The sequence below is a fragment of the Gymnogyps californianus genome, chromosome 2 (genome assembly GCF_018139145.2).
Source record: "Gymnogyps californianus isolate 813 chromosome 2, ASM1813914v2, whole genome shotgun sequence".
Taxonomy (NCBI): Eukaryota; Metazoa; Chordata; class Aves; order Accipitriformes; family Cathartidae; genus Gymnogyps; species Gymnogyps californianus.
In genome coordinates, this window is record NC_059472.1 from 128,076,799 (window position 1) to 128,099,061 (window position 22,263).

The 22,263-nt window shown below is 36.1% G+C and overlaps 1 protein-coding gene across 2 annotated transcripts in view; it reads left to right on the forward strand.

Annotated features, from left to right (window-relative positions):
• The window catches only part of TBC1D5 (TBC1 domain family member 5), a 311,060-nt gene that overhangs the window by 103,085 nt on the left and 185,712 nt on the right, over positions 1–22,263 (forward strand). For both annotated transcript variants that reach the window (XM_050891710.1, XM_050891711.1), the window contains exon 4: positions 10,629–10,764. In XM_050891710.1, coding sequence (XP_050747667.1) covers positions 10,665–10,764 — 100 coding nt within the window. In that variant the 5' untranslated portion in view covers positions 10,629–10,664. The remainder of the gene's footprint in view (positions 1–10,628; positions 10,765–22,263) is intronic.

Here is a 22,263-nt window from a genome sequence, read left to right on the forward strand (position 1 = left end):
TCTACATGCTCTGGCAAGGAGCAGGGACTGCCCAGAAAATATTTTAGGAGGAATAAGTGCCTCTAAGTAACAGTGCATTATAGAAATCATTATGCTACAGTGGCCTTGCCTGCCTAGCTTCTCTGTGTCTGAAGGCTTTAGCAAGACCGCTTGTTCCCTTGACAGTTGGATGTGCATGTACAGGAAAGCGTAGAACATTTGAATGGAAAATATGAGAGTGGGAAGCGATAGGAAAATAAGTTGTAACAGATAACATTGTATAAAGAGATCAAATTATTAAAGAAGGAAGAGTATTTCGCTGTAATTTTCTCCCATTTATAATATTACTAACCTTGGCAGGAATTAATAGTAAGAGTTCCTGAACACCAGAAACAAGAGATGCAGCAGGATGTGCTGAGCCGCAGAGTTCACTGTCTGCAAAAGGAAGAACCTGCCTTGTCATCTTTTTAGTAGCATGGAATACAGTGGTATGTTTCTATGAAAAAAAAGATGAGTAAAATGTTACTCATAGCAGTAGTGATATCTTGGTATAAAATGCTTTCATGCAGTCAGCTACCTGCTAAGGTTAGCAGGTGTCGTGGTTTAACCCCAGCCAGCAACTAAGCACCATGCAGCCACTCCCCCCTCCCAGTGGGATGGGCAGGAGGATTGGGAAAAAAACCCTAAAACTTCTGGGTTGAAATAAGAGCAGTTTAATAGCTAAAGTAAAATAAAATATAATACTAATTAATAATAATATTATAATAATAATTCTAATGAAAAGGAATATAACAAAAAAAGAGAGAAATAAGACCCAAGACAAGTGATGCACAATGCAGTTTCTCACCACCCACTGACCGATGCCCGAGCAGCGATCTACCCCTCCTGGCCAACTCCCCCTAGTTTATATACTGGGCATGATGTTCTATGGTATGGAACATCCCTTTGGCTAGTTCAGGTCAGCTGTCCTGGCTGTGCTCCCTCCCAGCTTCTTGCACACCTGCTTGCTGGCAGAGCATGGGAAACTGAAAAATCCTTGGCTTAAGATAAGCGCTACTTAGCAACAACTAAAACATCAGAGTGTTATCAACAGTATTCTCACACTACATCCAAAACACAGCACTGTATCAGCTACTAAGAAAAAAATTAAGTCTATTCCAGATGAAACCAGGACAGCAGGTTTTATCTATACCTTGTGTTTCCAATTCTTAGGGGTTTCCTTTGCTTGAGGATTTGTTGGGGTTTTTTTTGTTTGTTTGTTTTGTTTAGGTATTGCTGTTTGAAACTTACTACATCCTAGGTACGAATAAGCATTCTACAAAAATACTGAGCCCCTAATGTGGCTCCTAAGCACCCTGCTTTTGTTACTTCTGATGTGGCAAGGATGAAGAGAAGCAATGTGAGCAGGCAGTACATGACATGAATACTGTGCCTTACATAGAGTATGTCTTGAGACTGAGCATTTGGGTGTGAGAGGGAGCATTCATGGGAAGCTTCAGCATATTTTTTACCAGGGGTAGCCGTACTCTGAGTTGGCTTTTAGACATACTCAAGTAAGCCACTGCTCCCATTGACAGAAGTAATGGGAAATCCTTGCAATTTGCATTCATTGCGCTGCAGCTGAATTAGATTTCAGATAGCACCTTGTCTTTGCTTTCCTCTTGCACCCGGCTTTCCTTTGCAACTGTGCCCATTTGAATTCACTCGTGAGGACTGGATCGCATAGGTGAACATGGGTTATGGTTCTTCATGTTATGTAGAAACTTCATTGTAAGATACGAAACAAATTCTGTCTTTCTCTGCTCCTTTGAAAGTGCCTATGAAATTGTCTTTTTTCCTTAGCAAATGGGACTTACACCAACTTTCTTTGTACCTCAGCATGAGACCATGCTGCTCTAGCATCTGCATATCTAGAAGAGAAAACTAGAAGAGAAAACTAGAAGAGAAATATTTGATGTAAATGCCTCTGTGCGTGCATGAACATGCTGGTGTTTCTGTAAAAATTCTGTCAACCCCGTAGGAAACTGTTTTCTAAAAATAGTGAAAGAATAAAGGCTGAATCCTAGATTAATTGCTTACTACTTTAAAGCTGTGATATCCTAGAAACTTATTTCATTGAATACACTTTTAGTGTCTAAGCTAGTTACTATCATTTTGGGTAAGGCTGCAGGCTAAGCTGCCATTTTTTCCAGTTGACTGTTTTGGTGATTTCTTTCAGTCTTGACATTCTTTGGCCCTTTGAGTTACGTATGTATTACTAAAACATAAAGTGTGTAGCATAGCATGGTGCCTGTGTGTTCCTGAAAGTAAAACTCTTAAATACTTAAAAGCAGTCATTTCCATACCATAAACAGCAGTAAACTACTTTAATCTCTTAACTGTCTTTGGAAGGACAGAGCTTTAACTTAAATTATGCTGAATTGTTTTGTAACCATGTAGATAAAATATATTATAAAATAAAATAAACAGGAGTTTTCTTTCATTTAATGGGTTTCCAATTGTTTGAATCGTTTTAATATGAATAGGGTTTTCAGCACCTCTAGATTACTGTAAGAAAAGGGAGTAGCTTCATAGTTGAATGATGTAAAGATTTGATATGTTACTGCATTTTTCCCTCTCCTCTCCCATCTTCCTTTCACTAAAGTAAAACATGAAGTTTCTTTCAGTCTTATGTCATAGGCTATAGTTTCTAGGCTCTTAATAAGTCTTGTTGCTCTTCTCTGGACTGCAGCAGCTGGTTCTTGTCCTTCTGTGCTATCCATCTAAAGATGGATACACTAATTCAACTCAGGCCTTAGCAGCATCAGGTGGTGGGAGGAGATTTACACATCTCATTTTTATCAACTTGTTTTGGCTATGAGGAACCTTTCTCTATTTGAGTCTTCAGTTGAAAGGAAGTACGGTAAAAATACAGCAACATTTTCATATCTACTGCTAAACAGCTTGATCCTGGGGGTGGGAGGAGTGTTCAGGGCAGGGGCTACGTTTAGCTGTTGACTTTGGATCTTTTTTGGTTTTGCTGGTATTTCTTGTTTGAAATCAATGTTAGATCAAAGTTGTGTTCTCTTAACAGCCTCATTGTGGAGCTGTCACATAAGCCTGCATTAAAAATAGGTATAGTTTTGTGTTGAGGGTGTGGGATTTGATTTTTTTAGGAAATTCAAACTGCAAAATTGAGACTGGCTTTGGCTATTGTGCCTTTTCTTTTTAATTTTTTCCTTCTTTGAGGTGAGACCATACTGAACACAGAACTGTAGTACTGGGAATTTAAGATGGTTGATGCTGTTTATACTTTTGTTGTCACCATTTTCAATGCAGAAGAGAGAAATTTGTTTCACCATAAATGTCAAATGTCGCTATTCATAGTATTAGAGCTTGGGAAACATTGTTGACAAGGTTGGTAGGTGGTTGTGAGTATGGAATATAGCAGTCAACATTACATGAGGATTTCGATCCTCTCTGCTTTATTCAAGTTTTTCTTCCTTAGTCAAACTAGCATTTCTTACAGAATCACATAACCTCAAGAAAACTGTAAGCTAGCAACCGCGTGAACTTGTTCCCTGCTTGTAACAAATATGTGGAAGATTTCCTATCTTTCAAATTAACAGAATATAAAGTGCTTACTTATGATAAAGTTTTGTGGCTTTTTTTTCTTTTTTAACTTCTAGCATAAAAAAGTTTTTAACTGTCATGTGAATTACCAAGAGAATACATTGTCATGGTCCCAGGCTATTTGTGTTGTTTCTTATCCCTGACATTTTAATTCACTACTGAATTTATACTTTGCATGTTTAAGTACTGGTAAGACATGAAAGTTGTAGGGTTAAATCTGTAGACAGTGCTTTAAAGCTCCTATCATAATTGTTCTTAGGTATGTATTCCTTTACTGTGGCTCTTGAGACAACTATTTAATAGACAACATTTGAATAATACAAATGTGCAGTTGGTAAAAATGGATTAAGGTTTCAGGGTGGTACCAATGGGTGATATTTAATATTGAATGACATGTATTAAGACAAATGCTTTTATATATAATTTATTTGGCATTGTAAATGCATTTATCTTGTGAGATACAGACCCCCTGTTGCCACATGAAGTATTCTGGAAAGGTTTGGAGTAAATAAATAATAAAACCACTTTGATATACAATCTAACAATATTAAATATTAAGACTTTCACATGATTGATTTTAATACTTAATTAACTTATTTAAAGTCCAATGTAACTCTGTTTTTGTATTAAAGATCAGACAGGCAGAAGTTAAAATGCAGGAAATGTTATTAAATGGGACAAAATTAATTGCATTTCATGATCATCAGACTCACTGGCTGTTAACCTGTCCATCAGTGGCATGATCTTGTTTGTTTTCTTCTGGACCCCAGCTGATGTTAATGTTAATCTGCTCTACCATGTCAGTCCATTTTTATGTTTGCATCATTCTATTTTAATGATACATAATCTGATACATTTTATAAAAGAAAACAGACTTGCTTTATGCTATCCAAAGTTTGTCAAATTGTGCACTTTTCTTCTGAGTTTAATAAGTGTTTCTCCTAAGGCATGTTTCTTCAGTGGGTGGTGCCAACCTGTGGAAATGGCTGAGTAGGAACCTTAGCTAGTTTTGAATGGGGCGGGGGGGGGGGGGGGGGGGTGTTTGGGTTTGGTGGATTTTTGTTAGGGGTTTTTTTTGGAGGCACTTGAACTAGTATCTTCTGTATTTAAATGGAGGTGGTGGTAGTAAAGGACTCAAGTGATGGAGAGCAGAAGAGCTCAGTGCTAAGAGATAGGTGGTCCCTGTGGCTTGAGTAAAAATCACTCCCAGAGCAAAGAATAAAGCAGTGAATATTACAGGTTGGAACAAAATTTTCAAAAATGCCTACTAATGAGTGTCTTCGTAAGAAGTATCCAGTTTGAAACATACCAAATGGTCCTCATTTTCCAGAGTTCATGCTCCGGACTGTCTCCTGCTTGACCCTTTATTCAGAGAAAGCATGACTTTCTTTTTTTTTTTTTTTCTTCCCTTTCCTAGTTTAGGAGGAATAATTTAAGGCCCAGGAGATTTGGCTAGTGAAAGAAAACCCAGGGTCTGGAACTGTTTCTAGATTATTTGCAAGTCATCTGTACTTCATTGCTTTAAATAAACACAATGCATGTTTATTCTCCTAATACTTAATTCCTTACCTACTTTAAAATGTTTTCACATTCTGGAGAATCCTGACTTCTGTGTGCTAACATGCTTGATTACTTCATAAGCTGCAAATGAGGGGCAGAATTGTGAACGCTCAGAACATGATGCCGTCAAACTTAACAAAACATGCATAAGACCATTACCACATCAGACATTTGCTTTTAGTCAGGTCGTTTTAATCAATTTGACTTCACAGGGCAGCTAATTTATCACTTAGCTAAACAAGTATTTCCTCTACTTGTCATCAATTTAAGTAATTAAAATGGTAAACTTTGCTATATGGCATGAAATAAAGGCCCAAAGATAATTTGGAGAAGGTGGTTGATACAGTCTAATAGAATAAATGCAAAGTATTATTTAAATACTTTACAGTAGTTTTCAGCAATGTCATATTCCGGTAGCTTTGCTGATACTGATATAAACTGATTTTTGTTTTTAGCATATCCAAGATTAAGCAGCGTTGTTCAGCTTTTCCCTCCATGTTAGTGGGTTCTCTTTTGCCTTTCTTTAAGCATAAAATGTTTTGCTTTTTTGCTTGATCATTTGGGGCTAAGAGGATGTCAGAGAGCAAGAGTGGGGCAAGTGCTGCAATTTGTGCAGTTCTTCTGCCCTGGTCCTAAGTACGTTTTGAAGCCTGCAATTCCTCTCCTTTCATTTCACCACTGGGGGATGGGAAGAGAAGGGAAATGGATGTTGTAAAAGCTCAGAATTGCCTAATTCTTTTTCACCGACTCAGTTACACCTTTAAAATATCCTTTGTGAGACTGATTATATTTTCTAATTTTGCCCAAACAATATGAATACTCTTCACATCTTAAACATCAATTTTGATATGTTTTGGTGTGTTTTGTAGTTTGAATAAATCATTTTAAAAAGTCTATGTAAACACTGATGATTAAGGGAAACATTTTAGATGAGGTGGTTTGAGGTTTTTTTAATTGAAATAATTTAGTAACTATTTTTGAAACAATGCTTGTTGTCCATAAACTGCTCCTTTGAATACTGAATATTTGCATTCAGTATCTGTTGCAAGTGAAGAGGTAAATGAATGTCTTATGACTTGAAATAAGGTACAGTATTCATGTTCAGCTGTGCTGTTTTGTTTATGAACTACTGATTTTAAATTTATCAGAATTTTTGAGATTAGGGTAGTCTTGCCACTTGCTCTCGTGGTAGTGAATAGTCTCACTGCTAAAAGAACTCTATAAAGTTTGTTTTTATTTTGAACTTTTCATCTTCTAACTGAACATTCATTATAATCAGTTTATTATATGAACATTTATTATAATCTTATTACAGATGACTCTGCTGTTTTGTACAGTTCTGGTTATAGAGGTATACTTTTATGTTTGTGTAATACATGTTCTTGCCGTGTTTGCCCAACTCCGATCCAGACACGACTGATGCTTCCTTGGCAGTTCAGCTAATGATAGAAGCGTATCTCACTTAGACTTTTATCTGTCTTGTATTTCTAGCTAGATAGATATGACTTATGCATATCAATGGAAGATGAAGTATGGCTGAGTTGAGGCTGTTGCCATTGACAGTCTGATGAAGAAGTGATTTTCCTTTTGAATGTTTTAAATGTTATTTTTTTTAAGCATTCCAAACTCACAGGTTTCTATACAGGAAGAATGGCAATGCTGATGAAGGCATGACTGTGTAAGAAAGACTAATTTATGGCAAGAGATGGTAGATATAATATCATGTGTTAGAGCAGCTAATACAGAAAGCAAAAAAATTTGTGAACTCTCAGGTGCACAAACCTCCTCATGTCTAAAAAAGAACCAGCAGACTTCAAAGCTAAGTACTCACTGAGAACAAGAAAAGTTCTCTGAATTAGAATGGGTATGTTAAATCAGACTATCTAATATAACAAGTAGTTGATCCCTGCTGTGTAGAAAGAGTTGTTAGTGAGGTAGATGTTAGTAAATATCAGCTAAGTTTTTCCTCATGGAAACAGGTTGGTATTTTATCACCTATGGAATATGGAGGAGGTCATGGGGAGAGAGGATGATGTGCTGTAAGCAAGTATCTCCATAGAGTCCCTTTAATATCCAGTGGAGTTCTGTGTTGGAGTCCATAAGCCTAACTTTCGAGGCATTTTCAGTCTCCATTGAGAAACTGGGCTGACAGGTCACAGACATACTGACAAGCTGCCTTCACTGGAAAGCGCACTGGATTCATTCCACGTGCATTGGTCGGTGAGGAGCAGACCTGTGATGCTGTCCTCTGTGGCGCGTGAGGGCTCTCGCTGCTCGCGTACTTAAGGAGAATAGCCAGACAAGGAGTTTATATGCCTGTCTTTTCCTTGGGCTCAAGGGTGGATTAGTGTCTCTCTTCATTCCCCTGACTAGATAAATGTTTCATATGCAGCCTTAATTATTTTTTCATGTATATTAAAGAATAGTTGAACTCCCAGTGCTGGGAAGGGTGTCTGGTCTTCAAGTTTTTTAACCCTTCATCTTTGGAGGAAAAAAAAAGTAGGAATAGATAAAAGAGTCACTTTTAGCTTTGACTGAGATGTTAGGGTTTAACTAGATAGCCAGCATCGAGTCTTGTAATCTAATAATTTAATTTCAGATTTTTATAACGTTTTTATTGTTTCACATTGAGAATGTTTTTAAATTGCATCTTATTTAATGTGAACAATATGTTATAGGCCATTACAAATCAACCACAAACCTGTAAAGAATTAATCTGTCTCAGAGTAAGATCCCAAGTGTAATCATAATTGTTTAATAGTTCTCTCTGCTCTTTGTTAGAAGAGCTGAAAAGAACTTAAGTATAGAACTGTAAAGAAAATTGCTTGGACTAAGGAGTGACAAGACTAATAGGTAGTGATTTTTTTTTTTTAATACTAATCAAATGTATCCGTGAACAAACACAAGTAACTGATTAAATCACTGTGCAAGTATCAAAAGTAAATCTATTCAGCTGTTTAAAACTGCTCTAGCTGTCTGTAAAGTAAATTATGGCTCTTACATGTTGTAAAGGTGTGGCATTTGGGGAGTATTTAAAAAAAGAGAAGGTGGATACAGAACAGAAGAATATAGAAGAACAAACCTACTAGAGCTAATTTCATATTGTGTTACGGATGTAAGACAATGTAAGTCTGAAGCATATTGTGTCTTAACTAAGTGGTGGCTGCTAGAACTACAAAGACTGGTAAGGTCATTTTGTGCCTGGTTCTCAGTTTGAAAGGCACTTGGGTTTGTGCCTTGGTCAGATCATGTAGCAATGTCTGAAGGACCATAAAAATTAAAAGTTAAACTCTGACAGCACAGTTCAAAATAAGCTTGTAATTTTTGTGAAGACAAAATCAATAGATCAGTAGAAAGGTAATTAAAATGATATAACAAAGAGAACCAGAGCAGCAACTAAAATTCCAGCAGGAGAAAATTATAAACATCTCTTTCTGCAAAGTTGTTCTTTTGTTTTGTTTTTTAAAGTAAATTATTTCAAGTTTTTAATTTATTTATCTAAGATATCAGGTAGTTATAAACTTTTCTCTATATTATGTAGCCATAAGACTGCAGGTAAACATTGAAATGTTATTTAAGTGGATAGCAAGTTTATAAGTGTTTTTCTCCAAGTTAACATTCATGCATTTTTTTATGATTATAGTTTATAAATTACATAGGAAACACATGATGTCTATTTGCAATCATAATACGTTTTGTTGAGCTAGTACAAAGAGTTGTTCAAGGCAATTCTGTGTTTTAGTGGTGTGTTTTATCATATGATTATAAGATTGTAATAATTTGGGATAAAGCTGTACCACTGCAGAAGTGGGCAGTCCTGCCTTCCCTCAGTTCTTGGTTGCTTGTTCCCAAGAGCTTCAAATGTTCTCTTCTAGCTAAAAAGCAGTGAGAGATGATGGTGCAGTCATTTCAGCACCACACTAACACAGGTGCCAGGACAAATAAAAGACAAAACCCTCCGGGAATACAGCTGAGAGAGCATCCTTTCGGAAATGGTCTGGGTGCATTGGTTTGAAGGTAATGCCTAACAGTGGCCCAACTAGCTTTGTTTATTATTTAGTATTTTTTTTTCACATAACTTAGTAGGAAAATGAAGCAGATGAATAGTATATAAAACTAGAAAGGTCTTAAGAATCCCAGTCCCCTTTCATTTATTGACAGTAAACTGAAGCTATAAAGCATATATGGTCAATGCCATGCCTTGTAAGAACCAAAGGAAAAGCATAATTAGTGATTTCTGAATTGATAATATACCAATCCTGAAAGTGTAGGTGCATTCTATTCTATTCTATACCTCTTTGTGTTTTTCTTTGTTTATTTCTTTTTTAATGTAATTTTCTTGCAGTTAAAAAGTTAGGATACTTGTAAACTAAGCAGTTACAGTAAGTGATATTTAAAACTCAGATGGCAGTCATAGGTAGCCACTTAGTGTGCTTGGGCAAATCAAACCTATTTGGCTGGCATATTTCTTTTGTGTTGCAGGTTAGCTACATCTCTTTCAAGCTGTTAATAAATAGCTGTGCAGTGACCAAAATGCAGTCTTGACAAATGTACTCTTGTGCTGTTAATGCACTGGAAAGGTCATTTTTCCTTCTTACTGCTCTGACCATAACACCGTCTGCTTTTCACCCTTTTATTGGCATCCTCTTATTTGTTGCAACAAATATTAGCTTCCAAGACTCCTCACATGAACTTCTAACATAGTTCTTGTTTGCTTATGTGATAGTGATTTGAATGCCATTCAGCAGCCTGTGATGATGAACCCATGTCACCTACTTCCTGGGGTTTTGGTTTTGTGCTTCCTCCCCTTTTGCCCTTCATTTTTGGAAGAACTTCATTGTAAATATTCACTAGCTAGCTGATTATGTTTCTTCCAATGCTTCTTTAACATCATCTTTCTAGAAAGCTAATATAAATCTTGATAAAACCGAATTCAGCCATCATACCAGTCAGTATTACCTCATTCTCTCTTTTTGCATGTGTTTGCATCCCTCTCTCTGTTATCTTATACATGACCTATGATTTCTGAAAAAGTAGTGGTTAAAAGGAAGTTTTTCTAGGATAAGAGGTCTGGAGTCCAGAAGAGTGATGATGATGGGTGTCACCTCAGCTTTGTTCTATAACCTTCATCATCCCCAAGCACTAGCATCAGTTCTCCTTGGAATCAGACTAAAGGATGAGTTGGGGAAGCTAGAAAAAGGAAGGAAAGAGGCTCCTGCCCCACTTTACAGTCTGTCGAAACCACACTTGGCCTTTTACTTGCAGAGTGATAGTTGGAGGTACTATAACAATTCTTTTGGACTCCAAATAATAAAACATTTGAATGGAAACACTGTTGTTCTGCTCTTAGAAATCTAATGGTGATGTTATGGCTGGAAAATAAGGAAAGGTTTTAAGCATTTTTGCTGTTGACTTGTGTGATTGAAAAACAGCTAAAGAAACACTGAAGTGTTTGTTTCTCTGTTTTTTTCCTCCAGATAAATACCCTTCAGTTGGAATTTACTATTGCCAATATGTATCATTCTGTGTCTGAAACCAGTCACCCTTTGCAAACAGAGGAACAAGAAATAGGCATTGATCCCTTGCAGAGTTATTTGCACAAGCCAGGGGAAGGTGAGTTTTGTATTTCTGTACTTTTTTGACTTTTGTCATGGTTTAACCCCAGCCAGCAACTAAGCACCACGCAGCTGCTCGCTCACTCCCCCGCCCCCAGTGGGATGGGGGAGAGAATCAGAAGGGTAAAAGTGAGAAAACTCATAGGCTGAGATAAAGACAGTTTAATAGGAAAGCAAAAGCCGCACACGCAAACAAAGCAAAACAAGGAATTCATTCACCACTTGCCATCGGCAGGCAGGTGTTCAGCCATCCCCAGGAAAGCAGGGCTCCTTCATGCATAATGGTTACTTGGGAAGACAAACACCATCACTCTCAACGTCCGCCCCCTTCCTCCTTCTTCCCCCAGCTTTATATGCTGAGCATGACATCCTATGGTCTGGAATATCCCTTTGGTCAGTTGGGGTCAGCTGTCCCAGCTGTGTCCCCTCCCAGCTTCTTGTGCACCCCCAGCCTACTCGCTGGTGGGGTGGGTGAGAAGCAGAAAAGGCCTTGACTCTGTGTAAGCACTGCTCAGCAATAACTAAAACATCTCTGTGTTATCAACACTGTTTCCAGCACAAATCCAAAGCACAGCCCCATACCAGCTACTGTGAAGAAAATTAACTCTATCCAAGCCAAAACCAGCACAACTTTGTACCTAGAAACCTTATGTAAGTGTGTCATGGTAACTCTACCTGTCATAATTTATTTAATTCTCTCAATGAAGTTGAACAGGGCAACTGAAAGAACATTTTACAGAGTATGTGTACAACACTGACACTAATGAAAACCACGAAAAGTCAACTTTCAATTACAGACAGAAACATTAGCCAAATGTTTAATGCACTGTCATCCTTTTTTAATCATAAACCAAACACTGATTTCAGCATAAGAATATTGAAATGCAGCATGGCTTTACGTTACTTTCTCAAGCATGGGCTCTTACACTGCTTTGGTTTTAGGGATTTTTTCTGTTTTTTTTAATTCTGCAGTAAAGTTCAGTATGTTATTTTGGATGAGATTATGCAAATAAAAAGGCTGATTTTCCTTTTTGGTTTTTTTGTTTGACTCAGCACCTATATTCTTATTTGAAAAAAAACCTGGAAGTTGAGATAGAATGAACAGGCTCTAAAGGTAGAAATTACTGTGTAACCTAAAGTTAATTAATTAAATGCAGTATTTGGAAGACTCTAATGAACAGTGAGAACAAACTACTTGCATAATGCAATGCATGTCTGTGTTGCTTGTCTTTTCTACTTATTTGCTAGTAGTGACAGTATAGTTGGTTCAAAGAAAGTGATAAGCTTAACGAGAAAGCTCGTCCTTGTCATGAAAACATTCCTCAAGTACTCAGTTATACACAGTGGCACCTTAACTACCTGTAATTTTCCAGTCATTGAACACATGTACCAGGAGGGCAAAATAAAAAATTTATTTTAAATTACAGAGTTCAAACAACTTTGTCACATTTCCTAAGTCCCTCACTCAGATCAGCTACTCTGTGTGGGTGTATCTGTCTATAAATCTTCTGCTTACTAGTGCTTATTAAAAAAGCTATGCCAAGTTTTGCTTAGTCAGGTTTATTACTTCAGTTTATAAGAAGCTGATGTTTTGCTTTAAGATATATTGGTAAAACTTCATTGTCCCTTTGAGCTAATTTTTTTTCATTTTTTCTTCATTGGTTTATAAAGCTTTTTCAATGTTAGAAAATGAGAATGAACATCTAGGGGGAAGTATTTTAAAACCTGACGATTAAATGAAATAGCTTTTCTAGGTCAGTGTTCCTCCTCTATTATATTTGACATCTTAACGATATGGACTCATTTTAGTTTGATAAAACTAAATGCATTTTTGTACATATTTTTAGAAACTTGAAAATAATCTTTTGCAATAACCTAAAATAATAACCATTTTCCAGAGGAAATATAGCTTGCTTCTAGTCTACCCCAATCAAGAAAAAGATAAGCATTTTCTTCTGATTTTTTTTCCTTAAAAAAATACTGGTAATTCTCTCAACTGTGTTTCAAGAAAAACTAAGATTTTTACCCTGTTAAAAAACCACTGTAAATTAATTTTACCCTTTATTGTGCCCAGAAGCGATTAGTTACCTTGACTGTAAAGGTTTCTCATTTTTATCCCAACCTTAACATTTCTATGACATACAAAGTTATTAGTATTGAATTGATGTTTAAAAGTGCCATTAATTCATTTACCCCAAATGTTCATTAACAATGTAAATGTATGCTGATGTTCTATGAGACAAGGAAGTGACTAATGACTCTTCGCACTAACAACACTTAAAATGAATAGAAACTTTAGATAGCTAATCTTGAAGTAATCAAGACCCTCATTCAGCTTGGCATCTCTGTATGCTCTAAAACAGCTGTCAACTGTTAAAAATATATACACAACACACACATACGCACATGCGAAGATAAAGATATGTAAATACATGGTTCCCCAAGTCATAAAGGTTACCAACTATGGTACATTTTTTATGTTCTATCTATGTAAATATTTTATATAAAGCATCCATTTCGTCTTCATAGGTTTTTTTACTGTGAAACACATACTGCATTTTAATTTGAAACTTTATATATCCAAAATAAGTCTCTGAAGTTTTAATATTTCATTTTAAATAAACCATATGCTTAGATGGTGCTAGGTCTTTGAGCATCAAAGTATACAGTTGTTCCTACAGTCTGTCCATCATTGTCTTCACAAAAGTATTTCAAGACAAGGTTTTTCAACTCGGCCTTAAGTGTCAGGCGTGATACAAAATCAGCTTGGTGAAAATCTGTGTCTTAAAGTCTTCTGTATCATGTGTCATAGAAATACGGAGGAGAGGTGATCCATCAGTCAGATATGTTCTGTGCAATATTGTGGAATATCAGGACATCTGAATTGTTTTTTGAAGCTGTGCTGAACACTTAAAGTATTACCTTGGAGGCAAAGTGATAGAAGTCTTCACTGAGATGAGGTAATAAAAGTAAAGCACATCACTGATAAGGATGCTGAAAATAAATATTTAATCATAGAGCTAGTCAGATTTGTTAATCTACATGAAGAATTGTATTTTTAGTATGTGCAACTGATACCAAAACTTGATGGAGAACCAGGAGATGTCATGTCCAGCTGGAGTATTGAAATTCTCTCACAAGGCATTTTCATAAAATGAAAGAAATCTCAGCAATACATGGATCGCTGTTAAGTATAGCTGGTTGGAAAACTGCATGCATAGACTCCTTTTTGTTCATTTGCTGTGTCAGCTTGGAAGGATATATTCGATGGGATTCCAGAAATATGTTGACTGAGTCTAGTAGTACTCATTGCTTTTATTAAAATCTCAGTGAAGGTATAGAGAGAAAACATGGTTTATTTGGGACAGGGCTGTTAGCACAATGGAGGGCAGACATACAGTTCAAACTATTCTTGAGATTTTGGAGAAGTGGCCTGAGAAGAATAAGACATGGTTCACTAGGAACAGCTGCGAGGATTAATGTTGCAAATGCTAGGCAGGAGACAATTACCTAGCTGAACAAATAAAAGTAGAGCATTACAGATGAGGTAAGTGTCATTTGGAGAAAGATCTGGGCGTTCATAGCACTCCAAATTTTGTGTAACTGAGGAACTTTGAATCTTAAGTTATGATGAGTCATGAGAATGTGCGTGTTTGCAAGTTTAAAAAATTCGGGATAGGCTGTTAACTAATTGACAGTCAAGATCTTTTTTCTGTCCCTTTAAAATATTCCAAAAAAACAGATAAGATAGTATTTCAGTCTTTTTCTGATGGTTGATTTGGCCTATGTTATTTTCCTTGTGTCTGGCTTTTTTTTTAAGACAGAAAAATGTGCATTGCATATATGCACTCATACATGCTTATTTAAATAGCATTTTTAATGGTAAGAAATTTGTGACAGGGATTCTCACTTTTGCAATCTGATACTTCAAATGGAAGATTTTACTTCTTTTAAGAAATTTTAATTTTGGATTATATCTTTTGGATCTGGTTGTATTTTAATTTACAAGCATGTATGTATATATGCATTGTTATGTTTGCTTTTGACTATAGTAAGCTGATGGTATCTTGCTACATTTTCTGTTCTAAGACTGTTCCTGGTATTGTTCATTTTATTGTAACAATCTTTTTTTAATTATTCCTTCTGAAATAGGCAACTTTATCAGAAAAAACTGATGAATCTTATCTTTTTTTGTCTCCAGCAGAGACTTTATAAACCCTGAATATATAAAGAGAAATTTCAGAAACTTTTTTCTTCTACCTTCTCCCTGGGTATTGACTCTGACAAACTATTTTGTTCATTTCCAAATGCTTGAGGTTTATATTACATTGAAACAGGATAACTAGGTTAACTGTTTCTGAGCTGCTGTAAATTTTTACTTTAAGTTATAGCATTCACCACATTCCGACACAAGTTTTGAAGAGCATAGTAGGTAGTATTCCCATTTCATTGATGTAATGAGAAAGTTGATCCTCCGAGGACAGACTGGAACAATGCATTTAATACTCTTCAATTTAATTTGCTCAATATCACAATTAATACAATTAAGGTCACTTGGAATGAAACTATTAACGAATTGGGTAATTTACTTTAACAATGTCAGTGTGTTCTCACAATTACATTTGCTTTAATTAGTGTACAAGCTATTACTTAATAGCATACTTCACATAGAAAAATGTAATGTGTTCTTTGTTCTTAACAGAAGAAAAGGGGAAACCTTTAATGGGTCTCAGTGTTTTGGATTTGGAGTTTAGGGGGGTATATTTCACGTCTAAAGGCTATAGTTGGTGGTGAGGACAGAGAAGGCTGATGTAGCTGGAAGGACAAAGATAACTACTGGAGGGTGTGACTGAAATTAATCCAGTTGAGACAGATCAGTTGCCCACCTCATACTTACTTACCATTGCATCCCTCCTGATTCTCAAGACTGCCATGAAAAAATATGAGATGGTAAAACAACATTCATATTTCCATTTTGACTGTATTCTGTGTGTTTCCATTGCTTGTCTTTGGAGAATTTTGCTGTTCTGGTGTTAACCTCATGACCCTGATCACTAGAAAGTATTACCATGTAGAACTATACCTTATGTGGAGTTTAAGATACCTGGTTTATATCAGTGTTACACAGAAAACATGTAGAAAACACAGGGGAATGAATTAATAAAGTAAATGCCGCCTTTTCTGGACCTAACAGGACCCCACATGCTATCAAATAATTTCCCCAAATCTTAAGTGTAATTCACATGGGACTGTTTTGGTCTTGAGTACATCCTTTCACATTCGTTCCAGGGTTAAGTGAATTTTTGCTGTCAGAAAATTGTATTATCTCCTAATCAGTCAGTAGCTATTCAGTGTTATGAGTTGGCGTTTTTTGCCCTTACAACCCCCTTCAGTCAGGGAGACAATGCTAATGCAGATTGCCCTTTATGGCGTTTATCTGTCTCTGTTTCTAGAGATCATTTCCGTGATTACATTTAAAAGAAACAACCACAGAGGTCTAGACCTCTCTGTGTGAGAAGTACATTCCTAGGTAAAAGCAACTGACAATGCAAATACAGTGAGTTCTTGAAGCCTTACTACTTTCTTATCAAATATTTTTCGATAGTGTATTGTATGACGTCGTGTGTCATGTAATGTGTATGCTTTCATCTTCTCTCCAGGGAGGGACATGAACATGAAGTATAGCATTGTATTTTTAAGAGTCCTTTTAAATATGCATGCTACTTTGTGTTTTCATTAAAAAGACAAGATTGGAACAGAGAACCTTGTTGCATTATATTGGAACAGAAGATGCTGAGGGTTGTGATTGTTCTTAATGCCTTTGGGATTTCATGCTATGGTTTGCACCAGGCCCTGAGAATGCCCTGTGTCCTTCATTGGCAAGTTTTACCCTTCAGGCAGAAAGCTTCGGTGTGCCCCACCAGCACAGTTGTTGCTAGTGGTCCTCGTTCAAAAACCTTGCGCGTCTCCTCCTGGGCTTGGCTGTTCCGTTAAAAGCACAGGTATGCTAGAGGAGAAAGAGCTGTCTTCAGTCTGGTTCACTTCGTATTGGATGAATAAAAGCAAGAATGGTTTTTACGTCTTCACCATATGCTAACATAACAAGCATTTTAATATTCATTTATTAATAATAACTACTGTTTAGCTTGCTTTTAATTGAGCAGCAACAGCATTGTAGTGACAAAGGCTATTGGAGCAACACAGTATGTCTTGAGCTAACTCAGCCTGTCACTAGCTCCTTCCCTACAACTCTTTGTTTTCTCTTCTCTTTTCTGTGTTAGAAATACATTGTTATTAAGAGATCAGTTAACGGAGAAGCTATGCATGTTGAAAAATACATGTATTTAATATAAAGGTAGTTGAAAACAGCCAGCATGCAGTACATTTTTTCCTTTAAAGGCTGTATTTGTACAGGTGTTGTCATGCCCTTAGAAACTTGCCGGTTGTGGGCCCTTTGGTTTCAGTTCCTTGCTGCAAATTCGTATTTAGGAACTGCAGGAGTATTTTAAATTACTTCAGCTGTGGGAGCAAATGTGAGTAGCTGACACAGCCTTGTGGGTTACTGGCTTCCAGAGTTGGATTTTCCTCTAGAATTGGTAGCTCAGGTTTTTTGGTGGCTTCACGTGAGTTGCACATTACATTAATTCCAGTTTGGAGGTTATACTGTGGCATGGGTAGCTGGCACAAACATCAAACAGGAAAATTGCCTTCAGTGGTTGATAAGATATTAGAGAAGACCTTTTGGACAGCAATGTCTGTTGATCTAAAAGAAATCTAAAATGTTAATTTTGAAAGTTCTACTCTAAATCGGTGTATGAAAATAAGACCGTTCTCACTAGTGACATCAGCATACTACCTCAGTTCAGTCATCTCAGCTGGGAGTTTCCAGTTCTTTCCAGATACAGCCCTGCCCGAATACTGGCATAAATCACTTGTCAGGCTCATGTCATTCTTCTAATAACTCTTTGTGACCCTACTTTGGGAAAAGCTGATTTCAGCGTTTCTTTTTCTTTTCCTAGCTTTTCCCAAATCCAGGTTAAAGCTCAACTAGTTGGCTCTCATCTTGCTTCCTAGTATACCTGTAGTATAATACATGTAGTATAAAATGAAATGATGCAAGTTGAATGACAAAGAAAGATTTTTTTTTTTTTACTAAATTTTACATGCTTAGAGGAGCTTAAAATGCCAAGCAGAAATTTCCATTTTAACTATAGTAACCCACTGAACAACAAAATTAAAACAGAATAATCTTTTTTAAAACGACCTCTGTAAATGTAATTAAGAGTATGTTAAAGCTAGCTCATTATTAGAAGTTATATGGAAGCTAACGATGTGAATGGAATCATTCTTTGAATATTTTACTCAGACTTGATACAAAAATATAATATGAAGGTTACTACCCATAAACACCTCACATATTAAATGTTTCCAGGCAATGATCAAATTATGTTAAATGGCTATGTCTCCTACATATGGAAAAGGCAGATTCTCTTAATTTAAAAAAATTGAACCGTACAAGTTTGATTGTACTTGTGTATGTATAATAAAAAACTAGTAAATCAGAATTCTAGCTGAGGCCAGCATGATTGGTACAGGATAATAATTAAATGTTTGAGTTCACTTCTGTCCTAACATACAGAAGATTGTAATTTACAAAGCAGTCTGTGAATTGTGTGCAGCTAGCTGATGTTACAGACCTCTGTATCTAAGATTAAATGTATGTTAAAACATTTTGAAAGAGTTTAACTGCCACAGATTTGATTGTATTAGAAACTGATTGCTCTATATAACAGAAATATGTCAGCACAGATGGGATCTTTCCTGTCTTTCATATATGTGGACATTTATAAAGATCTGGAATTCCGTATTTTAAAAAGGGAAGGGTTCAACCTCCTTTCACTTAAGTGCCAAGTGATACTGGAGAACTTCAGTTTTAGGCTTCTGATTGACTAATAAGCCTTATTCTTTAGCTTCCTTGGGTATCCCTGTCCTTGTCCTCTTCGGACGTGCAAAACTAAGAGGTGTGGAAGGGGAGAGAAATAAAGTACCATCGTACTTATTTTAAGCAGTAAGAAATTATCTGGTAAGATGTGTATTATTTATTGACAATCTGGCCTTTTAACAAAGAAAAATAGGCCTATGCTTAGGTTGCCACTGCTACAACCGAAACAGCTGATGCTTTAATGAACAACATACTGAGGGCCATCCAGGACATAAGGCAAATTAAGCAGGTTACAAACTGCATATCTTCTGTTTAGGTATAGGAGATCTCCCCAGCTCCGACAATTAGCTCCACTGATCAGGCACGCAGACAGACAGAAACAGAAGGAGGCCATTTGTATCAATTTGAGGAACAGAACTAGTAATGAAGTAAAATATCCATACCAGGTAGTTTCACCTCCACTTTGGAACAGATATTTCTAACTGCTGGTTTCAGCTTCGCAAAGCAAATAAATAAATAAATATGTACTGCTTAACAAAAGCTTATTTTCTGTTGTTTACAAATCAAGAGCAAAGGAATAATAATACTCTTAACCTAGAGGGTTTTTTAAAAAGGAGAAAACATTTTCTGGACATACAAGCAAATATGAATCTTGGTAACCTGACAGCTTTGTTTAAACATTGAATTTGAGTTTCCTTTCATGAAAATCTTTTCAAAGTACAGCAATTCAACTGTGAAAACCTGAATACATTAATGATGACAAAGAACCTCTGGAATGAGCCAACATTTGTTTTTGTTCTTTTACAACATTTCCTGATGAATTGCACATACAAAAGTGTTGCAGGTTGTTTTAATTTTCTTTTCTTACTTTGATAATAAATGTCTCCACTGTTTACCTTTTTGGTTAAGGTACCTTATTATTACTAATCAGCTTTAATTATTTATAGCAAAATGACTGTGAAAGATGTTTCTTTGATGTTTGAAAAAGTCAGGGACTTGATCCTGATCCTGTTAAAATTAATGGCTAGGTTCCAATTGACTGTAAAGGTAACAAGCCTGAGTGCCCTTACTGTCTAAGGGAAGCAGTAATTTAGCCCAAGGTACTGGATTGTGGTTAGTTACTTGGAGTTCCTCAGTTTTGGGAGGGTTCAGTTTTCAAGCATTTGGTGTCAAGATTTGGCCATGCAGAGGCAGAGTGCATATAACTGACTTTTAAAAGTCCTGGTCTTCATTTTACTCATAAGATACACAAGAATTGAAAAAAGGCTAAATACACAGGGTAATGGGAGAACGCCTTTATTTCTAAAGAAAATTAAGTGCTAAAATAGAGGAGGTGGGAGAAATGTGCATAGCCTTTCTGCTTTTGTCTGTCTTTCTGCACAGTCAACAAAATAGCAAACTAACCCAAGTCTAAACAATACTGGATAAGGAACATCATGTTTCAAATGCATGTATGTGAGCTTATGTTTAAATCTTGTTTTGTATAAGTGAACTGTTGCTGGGTTTTGTTTCTAAATCTTTTAAGCTTGAGATTGATATGGATGTATATATACACATACACACTCTATGACAAGATTGAACACTTCTGTCAGATCTAGAATATCTTTTAGTTATTCATAAGTATCCCTGTTCAGCTTTTTCATCATGTCAGTTGTTTAGATCACTGCATCAGCAATCATGTGACTATAATGTTTCAACTGCAGCACAAATGACACAAAAGAATACAGCAAATTAGATTTATTTTCACTATTTGTGACAATCACACAAGCTTGTGACGCAGTTTGTGCTCCATAGCTTGATCTGCTTAAAAAGGGAAGCGGGACTTGGGATGTTTGTTTTGCAGTTGTGTGCTTACCTCATCCTATTAGAAGGTGTCATATGCCAAAGAGGCTACGAAATTAATTCTCATATACGACATTAATTCTCATAACTGCCATAGGAAGAATAACTAGACCATATGTTCTCATGCAAAAAGAAATTTGAAGCAGGTGAAATGATATGCCTAGTTCATACAAGAAGTCTGTAGCAGGGCCAGGAAGTGGACCCAGATTGTTCAAGGTCCAGAACACTGCCGCGGTGACAATGCTGTCCTTCAGCTCTTGCTTTCTTTCAGCCAATTTTTGTGAGACAGGTAGCTAATTCACTAAAAAAAGAGTAACTTTGGTACATGTCAGAACACAGAGACACAACCTTTTCATGTTTTATATACAAACTTAAAATAAATAAGCACTTGTCAGCTTAGAAATTTCAACTAAAAGTATTTTTGGTAATGGAAATGAAAAATATTTTAAAAGATGCAGATCATTGTCACCTTTTCAGTATCATGAGTAATCAAATAAAGTTAAAATGTTTTGAATATGTTAAACTATTCCCTAAACTTTCATAAATGGTGGATCAGTACAGATATATATGGGTGTTACTATTAAAACATGATTTGGCCACAAGTTTAAGGAATGCTACTCCAGCTTAATGAAATAGTTACCAAAGTTCATTTGTTTGTGCTTGTTTATTTCACTACTTTGTATCTCAGCATTGCCAGCTCCTGTCTTAAGTAGAGGGAAAATACTAAAACTTCTTAAGAAATTTTTTTAAAGTAAGCACTACATACTGCTTTTACTGTTTCATTATGTTACTAGGTACTGGGGGCATTAGCTGGCTTGACATATTGCTCGTTGTACCTTGCAATCAGTGAATACACTGATACCTTCATATTTACTGTGCAGCTACTGTTGAGGTAAATGGAATACCTATCTCTGATATTTCATGGAAAGTAGGTGAGAAGGTTTAAAAATCAGATTTCATGTAAATAAACTATAATGGCCACTCAAAAAAGCCTGCTCTAATTTTCTTCTGTTAAATATCTTAATTCTGTACAAACAGCTGGCAGTTAAATGCTTCTGCTTGGATACTAGAGTGATAAACAATAATACATAAACTCTGGGATAAGAAGACTGCACTCAAATTTTTGAACAAATTCTATTCAGTTTAGTACAACTGGGACCATGTAACCAAAACATTAGCAGTAGCCCTGTATGATAAATTTCTCCACTAAAATTTTGATATCCCATTGCAAATTATTATTCTTGGTCTTCCTAGAAGTTAAAAGGCACAAACTTCATCCAGATAAAGCTTTTACGGTGGTCGATAATTCTTTTCGTCTCAGAAATTGGATTTGTAATGGAATCAATGATTTAACCTTAGGAAAAATGAACTGCATAGTGTTTCAGTACTGAGTGCAATTGAAGGGATAGAGTTCTCATGTAATACGCATGAAAGTATGTTTTCAATGATGTGAAAATGTTTGTGTTTCATTATAGTAGGGTACATTTTCTATATGTTAGTCGTAATATTTGAAGATACCGTTGTTGTTTATGTTTACTTTTCATTTGAAATATTTAAAGGGTGGAGCAGTGGAACATAAATCTGTCCATTAGTGGGCATTTCTACTTTGCACTCAGATGAATTCTCATCAAATTTGATTTGCTGACTGGTGGCCAGAACAGATGTTATCTTAATGGAAGAGAGAAGCATATTGAGCCACAGGGCCACCTCCAA